This window comes from Equus caballus, chromosome 6 (genome assembly GCF_041296265.1).
Source record: "Equus caballus isolate H_3958 breed thoroughbred chromosome 6, TB-T2T, whole genome shotgun sequence".
Lineage (NCBI taxonomy): Eukaryota > Metazoa > Chordata > Mammalia > Perissodactyla > Equidae > Equus > Equus caballus.
Genome location: NC_091689.1, coordinates 20221478 through 20234343, shown reverse-complemented (window position 1 = coordinate 20234343; position 12866 = coordinate 20221478). Strand labels below are relative to the sequence as shown.

The window sequence follows — 12866 nt, the reverse complement described above, 5'->3', positions numbered from 1 at the left end:
CAGCCTAATGAGGGGGGCAGAACATGAAGAGCTATTTCAAAACAGCGTGCTCTGCAAGGACCCAGGGAAACAAAGGCTGCTGGAAGGAGGACATCCAACCTGGGGGGTTGGCAGGAAGGGGCGAAGCTTCTGAGGAGGAGCAGAAGCCATCTGAGGGAAGGAATGAGGCAGAGAAGTCCCGTGCCTCACATCCCATTTTCATGAGAAAGTCTGAATTACTCTCCTGCTCCACTGTGGAGCTCAAAGCCGCCTCCTCAGCCTGCCCACTGCTCCCTCAAGCAGCTTTTCAATACGCAGCACGACAACTCCCAGGTAACCCTGCTGTCTTCACCACCCTCAGCTGCCTACGAGCTCCACGGCATAAGCCAGGCCATCTGACTGAAAGTAGACATGAGACAGAAAGAATACAAAAGTCATGTTTTCTTAACACAACAGAAACTTAAGAAAGTTAGAAAATATAGAAAAGTGTGAGAAAACAGAAACTATAATCTCGCCACCCAGAAATAACACTATTAACAATATAATTCCTTCTAATCTAACTCATGTAAAACATGGATGTTGTAGAACAAGATTTTATATTAACATTATATTAACTTATGTATTTTATTATACATATTAATATGTATTTACTATACATATACATACTGAGGGATACACTGCTTGTAATTTGTCACTTCCATGAATAATGTGCTAACACAAAATATTTGTGAACAAGTCTCATTACTTCCTTAGGACGAAGTCCAACAAGTTGGAACACTTTTCAGGCCCCCGGACATCCCCAAGTGCCCTTCAGGAGGTTGTAGCAGTGCCCTTTCCACCAGCAACATGAGGAGCCCTTTTCCCCGCCTTCTATGAATTACCTATGCCTTATGTCCACCTGTCTGAGTGCTCACCAATTCCTTACTTTATCCTAAGAATATTTATTTTATAATAGCATATCCTAGCTGACTGTTTTAGTGTTCTTTGATGTTAAGAAACCTAAAAATTTTATACAGTCCACTCTTTTTTTTTTTTGAGGAAGATTAGCCTTGAGCTAACATCTGCTGCCAATCCTCCTCTTTGTGCTGAGGAAGACTGGCCCTGAGCTAACATCCATGCCCATCTTCCTCTACTTTATGTGTGGGACACCTGCCACAGTATGGCTTTTGCCAAGCGATGCCATGTTCACACCCAGGATCGGAACTGGCAAACCCTGGGCCACCGAAGCAGAACCTGTGAACTTAACCTCACTGCGCCACCGGGCTGGCCCCGACAGTCCACTCTTTATTTCCATTACTTTGAAAGTTTAGAAAGCCCTCCAAAACTCCTCTTTAGGAATTTTTCATAAAATAGTCACGTTTTTTACTTCTACTTTATGGTTTCAGCTTTTCTACAAATTTTGAAATCTACTTGACTATATTATTTAGTAGGGTTAGTGCCCATTATTCTTCTTTAAGTCTTATTTTCAGTTATTCATTCCCTCAGATTAACTGCAATAATCTTTTCCAATTCTAAACTACTGGCGTGGGGATTTAAACTCTTAACGTTCTAATCTCTGTTGAACTCTTATTACTAGTTTCTCAGTTGGTTTTCTTAGATTTTCTAGGTGGATAATCATAACCTCTCCTTTATTCTAGTGACCCCGCATTTGGTGTCCTATCTGGTTGATCGGCCAAAACACCTCTCTGAGTCTCGAGAGGGCGCCCTTCCGTCTCCTGCTGCTGGTATTGACGGGCGCGTCTGGAGGAGGGCGCCCTTCCGTCTCCTGTTCCTGGTACTGATGGGCATGTCTGGAAGAGGGTGGCCCTTCACCGCCCATGTACTAGACTCTCTGGGGGGAATTTTCCACACACAATTCCCTCCATCCAGACTCCAACTCCAAGTGTCCTGGGTGGGAGGCTTCCCTGCTAAGTACACTACTGGCTCTTGGTTACAAACAGGTGTTTTTATTGAAAGGTACCCCCCCCCCCCCCAGGTTAAGGGTTTTTATCAGAACTAGGAATTGAGTCTGAGCAAATGGCCTTTTTCGGATCTACCAAAGTGGTCATATAGTTTATCATCTAATGTGATACATATAATTGATTTCCCAACAAACCATCTTTTAATTCCTGGCATAAATCCTAGCAGTACTGCAGTCAATTTTTTTAAAAAGCACCACCAAATTTGATTTGGGAATTTCACATCTACATCCATGTGACGCTGGACTATAGCCTTCTTGTATACCAGCAAGATCAGAATTTTTGGTACAGGTCTGAGCAGTTTTATAAAATGGAGGGAAGGGCAATTCAATCTTTTTCTAATTTTGGTTTAATTTATATTGTTCAAGAATGAGCTTTTCTCCTTGAAACAATAGAACTCCTCACTGGCAAAAATAGTAGGAGCCAAAGCCCTCTGGGGAAGTAATCCTTTGCTGAGCTGTAAGAATGTTCTCATAAACCCCAATCTCCTTTATATCCACCAGTGCAATTTCTAGTTTTGTTAGTGTTTTCTGGTTTCCCCCCCGACCTGTAGTTAGAGCTGTCGGGTTTGTTTCCTTCCTTTCAAAGAACGAGGTTTTACTTTCCTAACACTGGACACCAGCAACTGTGCACTGAGCTCCCACCTTGAATCCTTCTCATTCTCTGCATTTAGGCGGTTGGCTTCCTGGGCTTTCTCGGCCATCCATCGGGTGACCAGCTCCTGGTTCTCCTCAGTGGTTTTCCTCAGTTTCTCCTCCAAGGCCGTAAAAGTGATCTGCAGGGCATCATATTCATCCTTCAGGGTCTGATTGGCTTTCTCAAGGTCCTGCAGCTTACTGCGCAGTTCTTGGCACTCTGTCTCTAGGTCAGAGATGGTCTGCAAGCATTCTGCAATTCTGAAAAGCATGATATGCAGAGGAGGGATGGGACCGTGCAGGAGGCTGGCACCGATGGCAGAGGGCCAGACCGGGTGCCCGAGCTGCGAACCTGGGCACCAACAATAACCTCAGCCATCACACAGGCATGACGTGGCACACTCATGTTTATCACATCTCACTTAGCTAAGCCCAGCCCCACTGGTTCACAGGACAAGCCCAACAGGAGAGGAAACACCTAGGGTGAAATTCATCCAGACTGACTAGTTAAAGCACCTTTCAAAAAGCAGGTTTGAAGAGGGAGCTTTCGATACTTAAACAGAGTGGTAATGGGGGCTTCAAAGGAGGCTGGCAATCCACCAGCTCCATCATTCCCTGCGTGAGAACATCTGAGCAAGTCCTCCACCTTTCCAAGCCTCTAGACACCCTGTTCTGCACAGTACGGAAAGAGGCACAGACGAAACCCAGACTCCCCTTCCAGCTCAAAGTCCTAGGACTGAGAGCCCCTGTTTATCTTGTCTATCAGGCTTCTCCCTGGTCAACAATAATCCTGCTCACAAACTCATCTCTGTTCCCAAAGGCCACACACTCGGACATCTTGGCACAATCTCTACCACACAAGATACCAGCCCCCATATGCAGTGGCCACAGGGAGAACCGTGAATGCCTCGGGGACACCTCCAAGGGCCAAGGTTACTTCCCAGGCGTATGCTGGGAACCTGGAGCCTGAGGGCACTGTCCCGGCCTCTCCCACCCTTGGAGCAGGTAGAACAGGATCCCAGCTGTGCACGCACAGAAAGGAAACTCTTGCTGAGTCCAGTGCGGCTACTGTTTGCCACCAGTCACCAGTGGCCCGCTCACAAGAGTACAGTAAAACAGGAGTTGTGATCCCAGAACCAGTCCCAAAAAAGGTGTCGTCTCTACTCACTTTGCTTCATTCATCTGCATCTCCCGGTCCTTCTGCTGCATTTGGTTATTCAGGTCAATCACCAACTGAGCTAACTTTGGAGTAAACAAGAACATTTTCATAAATTAGCACCTCAGTTGGGAACTAAGTAATAGTGGGTTATTTCATGTGTAAGAAAGAAATGTTGCCCGTGGGGTTGGGCCAAGGCGCCAAGAAGAAAGAAGCTGGGTGGCAGAGAGGAGCTGAAGGGCCTGGGTTCACTCACGGGAACAGTGTGTGCTGTTCGCCGCTGAGGGCAGCCTTGGGTGGGTGAGAAGTGCTCTAGGTGACCGCCAGGTTCCTGCTGAGGACACCTGTCTAGCCCTCCACCCTGGCAAACTATTCAGACTCTTCAGCTGATGAAATGATCCATTCAGCTGAACTGACAGTAAACTATTTTTTCATAATTTGCCATCAGACCACTGTCCAGAGTAAACACGGCCCAGGACTTAATCCTTTCTCATGAGTTTTTCTGAAACTGCAGGGTTCATTCTCAAAAGCTTATGAAGGTGTAAGACCTTCAGTGGCCCAAGCCTCCTTTCATTACAGTTTCTCCACTCGTACCTTTCACGCCATGTTGGAACATGACAACCGGGTAGTTATCTCAATAGCTGGACAAAAAATAACCTCTTACTGATGGAGGTAGAGACATCATATCTTTCCAGTTGTTTCATTTCCACAGATGGAGCTGATGATGCCATATGTAGCCAAGACAGCTGCAAATTCTAGTGGAAGGGCCTGCCCGCCCATCCTCCCCACCGCAGGACCCGCACAGAGCAGAGGACAGACGAGAGCAGCTATCTCTACCTCTCCACGTTTCTTGTGTAATTCAGTCAGTTCTTCCTGGTGTTTAATCCTCAGCTGGGCCATTTCCTGTAGCTGACTATCATTCCACGCACCGTCATGTCCAGGACTAAATCCCCAAACCAGGCAGATGAAAAGAACATCCAAAAAAAGAGAGGAAAAAAAAATCAGACCCCAAACCCCTTCAATCAGGCAGTGGAACAAGAACTTCAGAATTTCAAACCTTTACGTGACAACACAGCCACGAAAGCCATTCAATTCCTCCAGGCAAATGCAGTTTTAAGCCACTACAACCCTGAAGTAGAAAGTAGGACATATGAGGCCCGCGGTAAATAAGCCAACCACAACCCAAACCACCAGTCGTGTCAGCAATGAAGGACGGGTTCCAGAACGAAGTTTTGGTAAACAGGGAAGAGACAAGGAGGTCCACCTACTCGGTAAGTATCTGAGTGCCAACTATGTACCAGGCACGGTTCCTGGAGCTGGGGGGAAGGCAGCGAAGACAATCTGCTCTCACGCAGCTGACAGTCAGTGAAGAGCAGACAATGAACAGTGCATCCAGGTGGTCAGATGTGCTGTGAAGGAAAACTAAGCAGGGTAAAGAGGGGAACAGGGCGACAGGGCTCCCATCCTTTGGAGGGTAATCAAAGAAGGCTCCAAGAGGTGCCCCACGATTGGAGAGTGGATAGAAGCGAGGAACAAGTCACACCACCCCTGGGGGTGGAGCCCTTGTGAGCAGAGGAACAGTAAGTGTCGGAAAGGCCCGGAGGCAGCCACACAGCCAGTGTACTCAGGAGGAAGGGCGACTGGAGCCCCTGGCGCAGCAGGCGGTACGGGAGATGGGTCAGGGAGGGGTGGGGAGATCACGCGGAGCCTTAGAGTTCCTCTGAGGACCGTGGCTTTTACTACACACGACTGGAAGCCATTGGAGGGTTCTGAGCAGAGGAATGCCGGATCCAAGGGATCGCTATGTTGCTGGGTGGACGGCAGACTGCAGGCGGCACGGGTAGAGGCAGGGAGACCAGTTACAGGCTACCACACAGTGCAGACTCGAGAGGGCAGCTCCGATCAAGGTGGTGGCAGTGGAGGTGGGGAGATCGGGCAGATCCTAGCTAGATCGATTCTGAAGAGAGACCACAGAATTCGCCTTTGATGAGAGGTGGGGTATGAGAGAAAGATGACTCTAAGGCTTTCAGCCAGAGCAACGTTTCAGCCAGATGAAATGGAGGCGTCACCTCCTGAGAGGGGAAGAACGACGGGGAAGAGCAGGTCTCGGAGGCCTGAAGGATTCAGTGTGGACATCCAAGTGGGTATGTCTAGTGTGAACTGGATGTTAGAACCTGAACTTCAAATAAAGAGGTCCAGGCTAGAGACTGACATGTAAAAGCTGTCGGCAAACAGCTGTACCTGAGGCCATGGACTGAGTTCAGATGACCTCAAGAGTCAATGGAGTTTTGGAAACTCTGCAGGGGTTTGCACACTAAATCAGAAACAGCAGTAGATGAGTAGACCTGGGGATTCACAGTTTAGGAGAAGGGTTTGGGCTGGAGCTACAGATATGCATTATCAGACTATAGCGAGTAGCTGACACCATCATCCAGGGAAAGCAGAGAGAGAGAAGAGGAAAAAAGCTGGAAAACTACGATACCGGTATCTGAAGGGAGGGGAGAGAACCTCCTCCTCTACATGTCCTATCATAAATAAAGGGGGCAAAGGGGGCAGGATGATGCTCCCTCCTAATTTTATGCTTGATCTACACTAGTATTTACTACACGTTCTAAGCAAATATGTCACCCTCTGAGGCAACCCAGTGCTTTCTCAATCTCAGCCCATGATGCAGAAGCCAAGAGAATAAAGTGGAACATCCCTTCCAAGAAACCATCCTAATTAGGCAGAAGAACCAACAGGCCTGGGTGACTGACTGCATATGGCGATTAGAAGGACTAGAAATTATTTTCATCAAATCCCTTTATTTTAATGCAAAGCAATGTGGAATATGCAAAATGCAAAGCTGGTCCCTTCTTCCAAGGAGCTGGGATTCTAGAGAAGAGATTAAGGACAGCAGAGCAAGGTCACTCATTCCACAGCTCAAAGCCTCCTACCACTTCCAATCTTAATCACAATGAAGCCAAATTCCTTACAGGAGCCCACTAATAGCCTTCACCAGGGAGACAGACAAATCACCCAGAGGGCAGGTCTACACACAGAGTCCTGGGCCCACCCCAGGCGCAGCAGATGTGAGATAAGGCCAATCCCCTGTGTTTCCAACATGCCCTCGGGTGAGGCAGCTAACTCACAGGCACTCAGAGTGCCATGGACTGAAGCAGTGGTTCTCAGATAGTCAGACTCACCTAAAGGGTTTCTTAGAGCGAATTACTAGGCACCACTCCCAGAGTTTCTGATACAGTAGGTCTGGGGTGGGGCCCAAGATTTTGCATTTCTCACAATTTCCCAGATGCAGTCCAGGAAGCATACTTAGAAAACTATCAACTATTTCCAGGCTGAAGAGTTTAATCTATTCAGAAGCAAAGGGATTAAAACACTTAAGAGGGGAGTCAGATAACTGATGCAGATAAAGCTTTTTAAACAGGGTGTGTCTTAAGATTAATTAGGACAGAGGGGCAGGATTTAAGGAGAGACAGAAGGAGGGAGAAGAAAACCAATTAGGCACCCATCTTCCGTGGTGCACTATCACACTAGCATTGGCCTCCCCACTAGACTCAGTTACTTGAGCAAGGACTCTGCCTTGCTCCTCTCTGCAGCCTTAATGCACAGCTCACACTGCAGTCACCAAATGTCTGAGTGGACAAGACTCCTGCCTGCCACAGTCCAGGGATGAACACATAGATAATAAACCAAGGGGGTGGCAAAATTAACGTAAACTAAGAGACAGATGCACAGGAGACTGTGGGCAAAGCAGCAACGGGCCTGGGTGACCGACTGCGTGTGGGCAGGGGGAGGATACTGAGGGAAAAAGGAATCATCGATGACTTGTGGAAAATACGGATCCCATTAATAGAAACAAGGCAGTCAGGAGGAGAGGCCTGACTGTGGACACAAGTGTGCAGGAAAGGAAGGACCCCCAACTAAGGAGCTCTTATCACCCCAGTGATGTCCAGTCAAAGGAACTGTCAGATATAAGATACAGGAATAGTCACCGAGAGTCTAACCAGATAGAAGTAAAATGTTTTAAGTTTCCAATTGATTGAATTTAGATGAAAAAGGTAAAATGGCACTCTCTACACCTAAAATTGACCAAACACTACAACTACTATTTTCAATACTACGGAAGACCTCTCAGAGACACAGCCAGGCACGGTCTCCTGTGTTGTTACGAAGCAGGGACAGAACCTGGGCCGGGCCCTCCATCCGTCTTTCCCACTCTGGTCTGCCAGGAGATGTCCTCAGCAGATGAGGAAACATGGACGGCAGGTGCTTATACGGCAGATTCAGCTACAGGAATAAACACACCGCGCTATCCCTAGCATTTCTGGGTTTTTTAAAAAAAAAAAAAAACCCTAAATTACTATCAACTTTATTTTCACAATTGCTAAATGTTAACTGATATGCAATACACCTAGGTAGATTTTAGAGCAATAATGGGTACCGTTCCCATACAAACCATCCAATTTAACGTGCAAACACGATGAACATACAGAAAAAGAGGGCAGTAAGACTCTAGAGTGACTCCATTTAAGCTGTTTTGATGAAGTCTGGCCTTCAGATTTTTTGAATCCTGACCCTCAAAAAAAAAATACAGTTTACAAGAAGAGCCCAAGTAAATACAGCAAACTCTCTATCACAAACACATAGGTGCATATTTAATGAAACAATACCCTTCCTATTACAATGCAGATTTTTCCTGTTCTTAACAAAAAAAGCTTCTTGCAACCTGCTAGTCTGATTTCACAATCTACTAAAATATGTTGAAAAACTGAACTACAGACCTATCTTGTATAAAAACCAATTCATGTTTCTGAGTCAATCAATCCTGCATTAACAAGATCCATGTAAATCTGCTTAAGAATGCTTACTTGTCTGATTATTTCGAAAAAGTGAACTCTGGTAGGCCAGAGGAGGAAGTGGCCTAGTTACCCACCTAAAGCAGCTTCTCAATCTTACAGCATTACGATCAGCCTTCTGGGTGGGCAGGGACCTTCAGAAAAACCATTTTAGTTACTTGGCTTCAGCAGTTCTTATTTGAAAGAAGCTGACAGAAACTGGAGCACAGAAACAGAACCTGGTTTGCTTCTGAGTTAGAGAAGTGGTAAGTGAACCGAGACAAATTTCAATTAAGGAGGAGATACAAGCAAGACAGGATAGTTTCAAAATACCTTATCTCATGCCTGTTTGGTGTGTCATGCTTGTCAGCTTGTAGCTTATGGGCCAGCACTGAATGAAGATCTGACTTCTCCAGCAACTTGTTATCTAAAAAAAAAAAAAAATCAAGTAATTTATTATAACCTATGTACACTTTATGTTTACTATCTTATAAAGATTCAGACTAAAAAATAACCAGAAGATGACTGGGTAGTTTTCACTTTTATTAGGTGTCAAAGTATCATGTACTGCACTTTGTCACCGATTGTAGCAATCGTCCAAAATGCAGACACGCACACTCCTTGGATATACCCCAGACTAGGCATGGGCAGCCCTGCCAAAGGAACCTGTGGGAATACCCCTGCAAGAATGTCCCCCTATTAAAGGCAGTCAAACATGCTTTCTACTCCCAGTCACCTATTTGTACCCCAGGAGGAAAAAGTAAAAAACATAGCAAAACACAATGTAAACATGAAATGCTATGCACCTCTCAGTAATACGAGAACTTTACCTTATTATTACATTTGGAAATTTTTAAAAAATTTTTCCTTTCTATCCCAAAGCCCCCCGGTACATAGTTGTGTATTTTTAGTTGTGCATCCATCCAGTTGCGGCATGCGGGATACTGCCCCAGCATGGCCTGATGAGTGGTGCCATGTCCGCGTCTAGGATTCGAACCGGTGAAACCCTCGGCCGCCTAAGCAGAGCATGTGAACCCAACCACTCGGCCATGGGGCCAGCCCCTACATTTGGAAAATTTAATTTTTAGATCAGGGCACTAGGGATACAAATAGGAACGAGAGGCCCTGACCTCAAGGAGCTCAATTTCTCGGATGGTTTCACAAGGGAAGATGACAGTCCAGGCAAGACTAGAAGAGTTGTCTAAATGGCCAGAAAGAAACGTTGGAGCCAACACACGCACGGGCAGGATGAGAAATTCAGACCTTTTCTCACTGGCAATGGGGAAATAAGAGATTTGACAAGCAGGCAGTGACATGAACAGGTATTTATTAGTAAGAAGTCAAACATCGGGCTGTGTAACGGTTAAGTTGGTACGCTCCTGCTTCAGTGGCCCAGGGTTTGCAGCTTCAGATTCCAGGTGCGCAGCTACACGTGGCTCATCAGGCCATGCTGCGGCGGCATCCCACACACAAAGGAGAGGAAGACTGGCAAGAGGTGTTAGCTCAGGGCCAATCTTCCTCACACAAAACAAAAAAGTCAAAGATCATTCTGAGGTTTCTTACTCAGGCAACTGGGCAGAAGATGCCAAGGTTGTCAGAGAACAACAAGAGTGGACAGCGTAAGGAAGAAAATGAGTTCTCTTTCTGAATGTGATAAATGTGAATTCCAATTCTTGCTAGAAATGACATGTAAGAATGACAGGCACACAGGGGGCCAGCAGGTCAGATGTGGATGGGAGTTACGCTAAGGAGAACAAGAAAGCAACCATGGGAAACTTGCAGAAAGGCTACACCTGATGGGGGTGTCACATCTCCCAAAAGTCTGAGATTAGAACTGCTCTAGAACAAAATTTTGATAGGGTTATGCCAGTGACTACTCTTGTTAGAGGAGCTTATCTTTTCTCTTTTTTTTTTTTTTTAAAAAGATTTTATTTTTCCTTTTTATCCCCAAAGCCCCCAGTACATAGTTGTATATTTTTAGCTGTGGGTCCTTCTAGCTGTGGCATGAGGGACGCCACCCCAGCATGGCCCGATGAGCGGCGACATGTCCGCGCCCAGGATCCGAACCAGTGAAACCCCAGGCCGCAGGAGCGGAGTGCGCAAACTTAACTACTTGGCCACGGGGCGGCCCATATCTTTCCTCTTAAAGTAGGACCCTCTTGAGTCCTACTTCTCCTTGATATCTGAAAACGGAACTCCTGGGCAGAAATAGAACGACTCTCTTCATCTCTATTAATTTAATGAATTAGCCCAGCAGAACAGGGAAGTGGTTTCAATCTTGGATATTCACCAGTGTCAAAGAATTCTAATAAGATCTTCAAAATGTTACACCAGAGCTGGGTGCCCTAGGATTACATTAGGTCTCTCAAAAGACACGAGGTATTCAAGAGGGATCCTTCCTACTAGTTCTTCTCACTAAGAAGAAGAATGGAGACCGAGGGAAGCCACTCCTGTCCCCACAGCCTCTCTTCAGGCTGACAGGCAGGAACTGCACAGGAAACACTGGGTTGAATGAGGGTCAGAGCGTGACTGGCCTGGGAAGGCTGGAACGAGGAGTGGGGGTGTTCCACAGTCAAACTTTGAAGTGATCTCTCTATTGTCAATCCCCAGCCTAAAGAGATTTTAACAGGCAGAAGTTGTCTTACTCTCCTGCCCCCGTAACTGGCTGTCACTCAGTCTCCTCTCCTAGCCCCTCAAGCACACACTAATCGCCTTTTAAAGCTATTTGAAGATGTGTTCCCTCTCTAGGATCCATTGCTCCCCACTTTTCTCCTGCATCCTCCCACCCCATCAATATGTCCATTTTCAATGCAGAAACACCATTCCACTTGTGTCAATGCAATTACAAACGCCTTCCGTTTATAGACAAGTACAGAGATGGCTTTGAAAGCACTCACACACTATTTTTATGAAGCAGGTAGGGCAGGTTTCACCCCCATTTTATAGATGCAGCAAATCAGACTCAGAAAGTAAGTGAAAGAATTAATAAAGGAGTGAGTGGAAGCACACCTTCAGCCCAATTTGCCTTGCAATGTGCACCAGCTTTTAAAGAACAGGCATTTAATAAACACCTGATGACCTGAGTGTACACAACCTATGAGAGCATCACGATTGAGCAAGAGAGGTTTCTTATGCTTCTGGCTTTCTGAAAGAGCACTTGTCTGCCAGGGCCTCTTAGAGTATAAGGAATGAGCACAACAGCGGAGCATCGTCCCCCTTTCTTACTATCTTTGTTAAGAGAACGGGCTCAGCGAAAAGCAAGGAAAGGACATTTCCCGGGGGGACCCAGTGAGAAAAGTAGATACCAAATGCCCAAGTTAGGAGCCATTAAGTCTGCGTTCAAATCCAGGCCCCACCATTAACCTGCTGTGCCTCCCTAGAGAACCTACTAATCTCTCTCAGCCTTGGTTTCCTCATGTGTGAAAACGGCAACAACAGGACCCACTTCATAGAATTTTCGAGAACATAAAGTGAAAAGCACATGCCAAATATTTGCCACAGCACTCAAACTTGTCTGCACATTAGAATTACCCGGGGAGCATCAAAAAAATACTGACACCTGTGTTCCAGCCCATATGCTGCGATTTAGTTGGTCCGGGCTTAATTTTTAAAAGATTCCCACGTGATTCTAAGGTGCAGCTAAATTTGGGAACCACTGATTTAGCACAATCTGAATTCAATAAAGGCAACCTATGACTGTGAATCCCATCATCAACATAACGTAAGAGACTTGTTAGGCTTACTTCAAGGGGTAGATGGAACCATAGGACAGAAGAGTACCCGTTTCTGCCCCCAAATGGGTCATGAGCTACGGTAAAATTGGGGGGAGCGGCAAGGAAATGCTAAGACGTATCCAAGGGTACAAACGTTTTTGTACCCAAATTGCACCGGGAATGGGGGGGGCCACCATCTCTTTCATATAGAAGTTTTCAGTAACAGTAAAGACTATCACGTCCCTACTAAAAAAGGGTGTTAAGAGTCACATGTCTAACAGTCAAAGAACGCCAAGGTGGAGTAAGGACGAGAGGTCTGAGGAAATCAAGGCCGAACGTTTCATTACATTCAGAGCACGACGTTAACCGCGCGAATCGATGCTTAAAATCAGCGCCTGTTTCAGTAACACGATGGGCGCAACGGGACGTTTCTGGAACCTGCCCATTTAAGTGCATCAGCACTGTGCGAGCTGCTGGGATTCACAAACAGAAGCATGAGCGGTGCCCGCCAGAGAAGAACACACAGCTCAGAAAAGGAAACCCTCTGCGGTCACCCCAAAGACAAAGTGAAGAGAAGAGGAAAAGATGTG

At 46.3% G+C, this 12866-nt stretch overlaps 1 protein-coding gene across 3 annotated transcripts in view; it reads right to left on the bottom strand.

Moving 5' to 3' along the window:
* Positions 1-12866, bottom strand: part of ATG16L1 (autophagy related 16 like 1) — a 37647-nt gene that overhangs the window by 24363 nt on the left and 418 nt on the right. For all 3 annotated transcript variants that reach the window (XM_070269486.1, XM_023642598.2, XM_023642599.2), the window contains exons 2-5: positions 8897-8990; positions 4566-4671; positions 3741-3814; positions 2582-2833 (exon numbers count right to left, since the gene is read on the bottom strand). In XM_070269486.1, coding sequence (XP_070125587.1) covers positions 2582-2833; positions 3741-3814; positions 4566-4671; positions 8897-8990 — 526 coding nt within the window. The remainder of the gene's footprint in view (positions 1-2581; positions 2834-3740; positions 3815-4565; positions 4672-8896; positions 8991-12866) is intronic.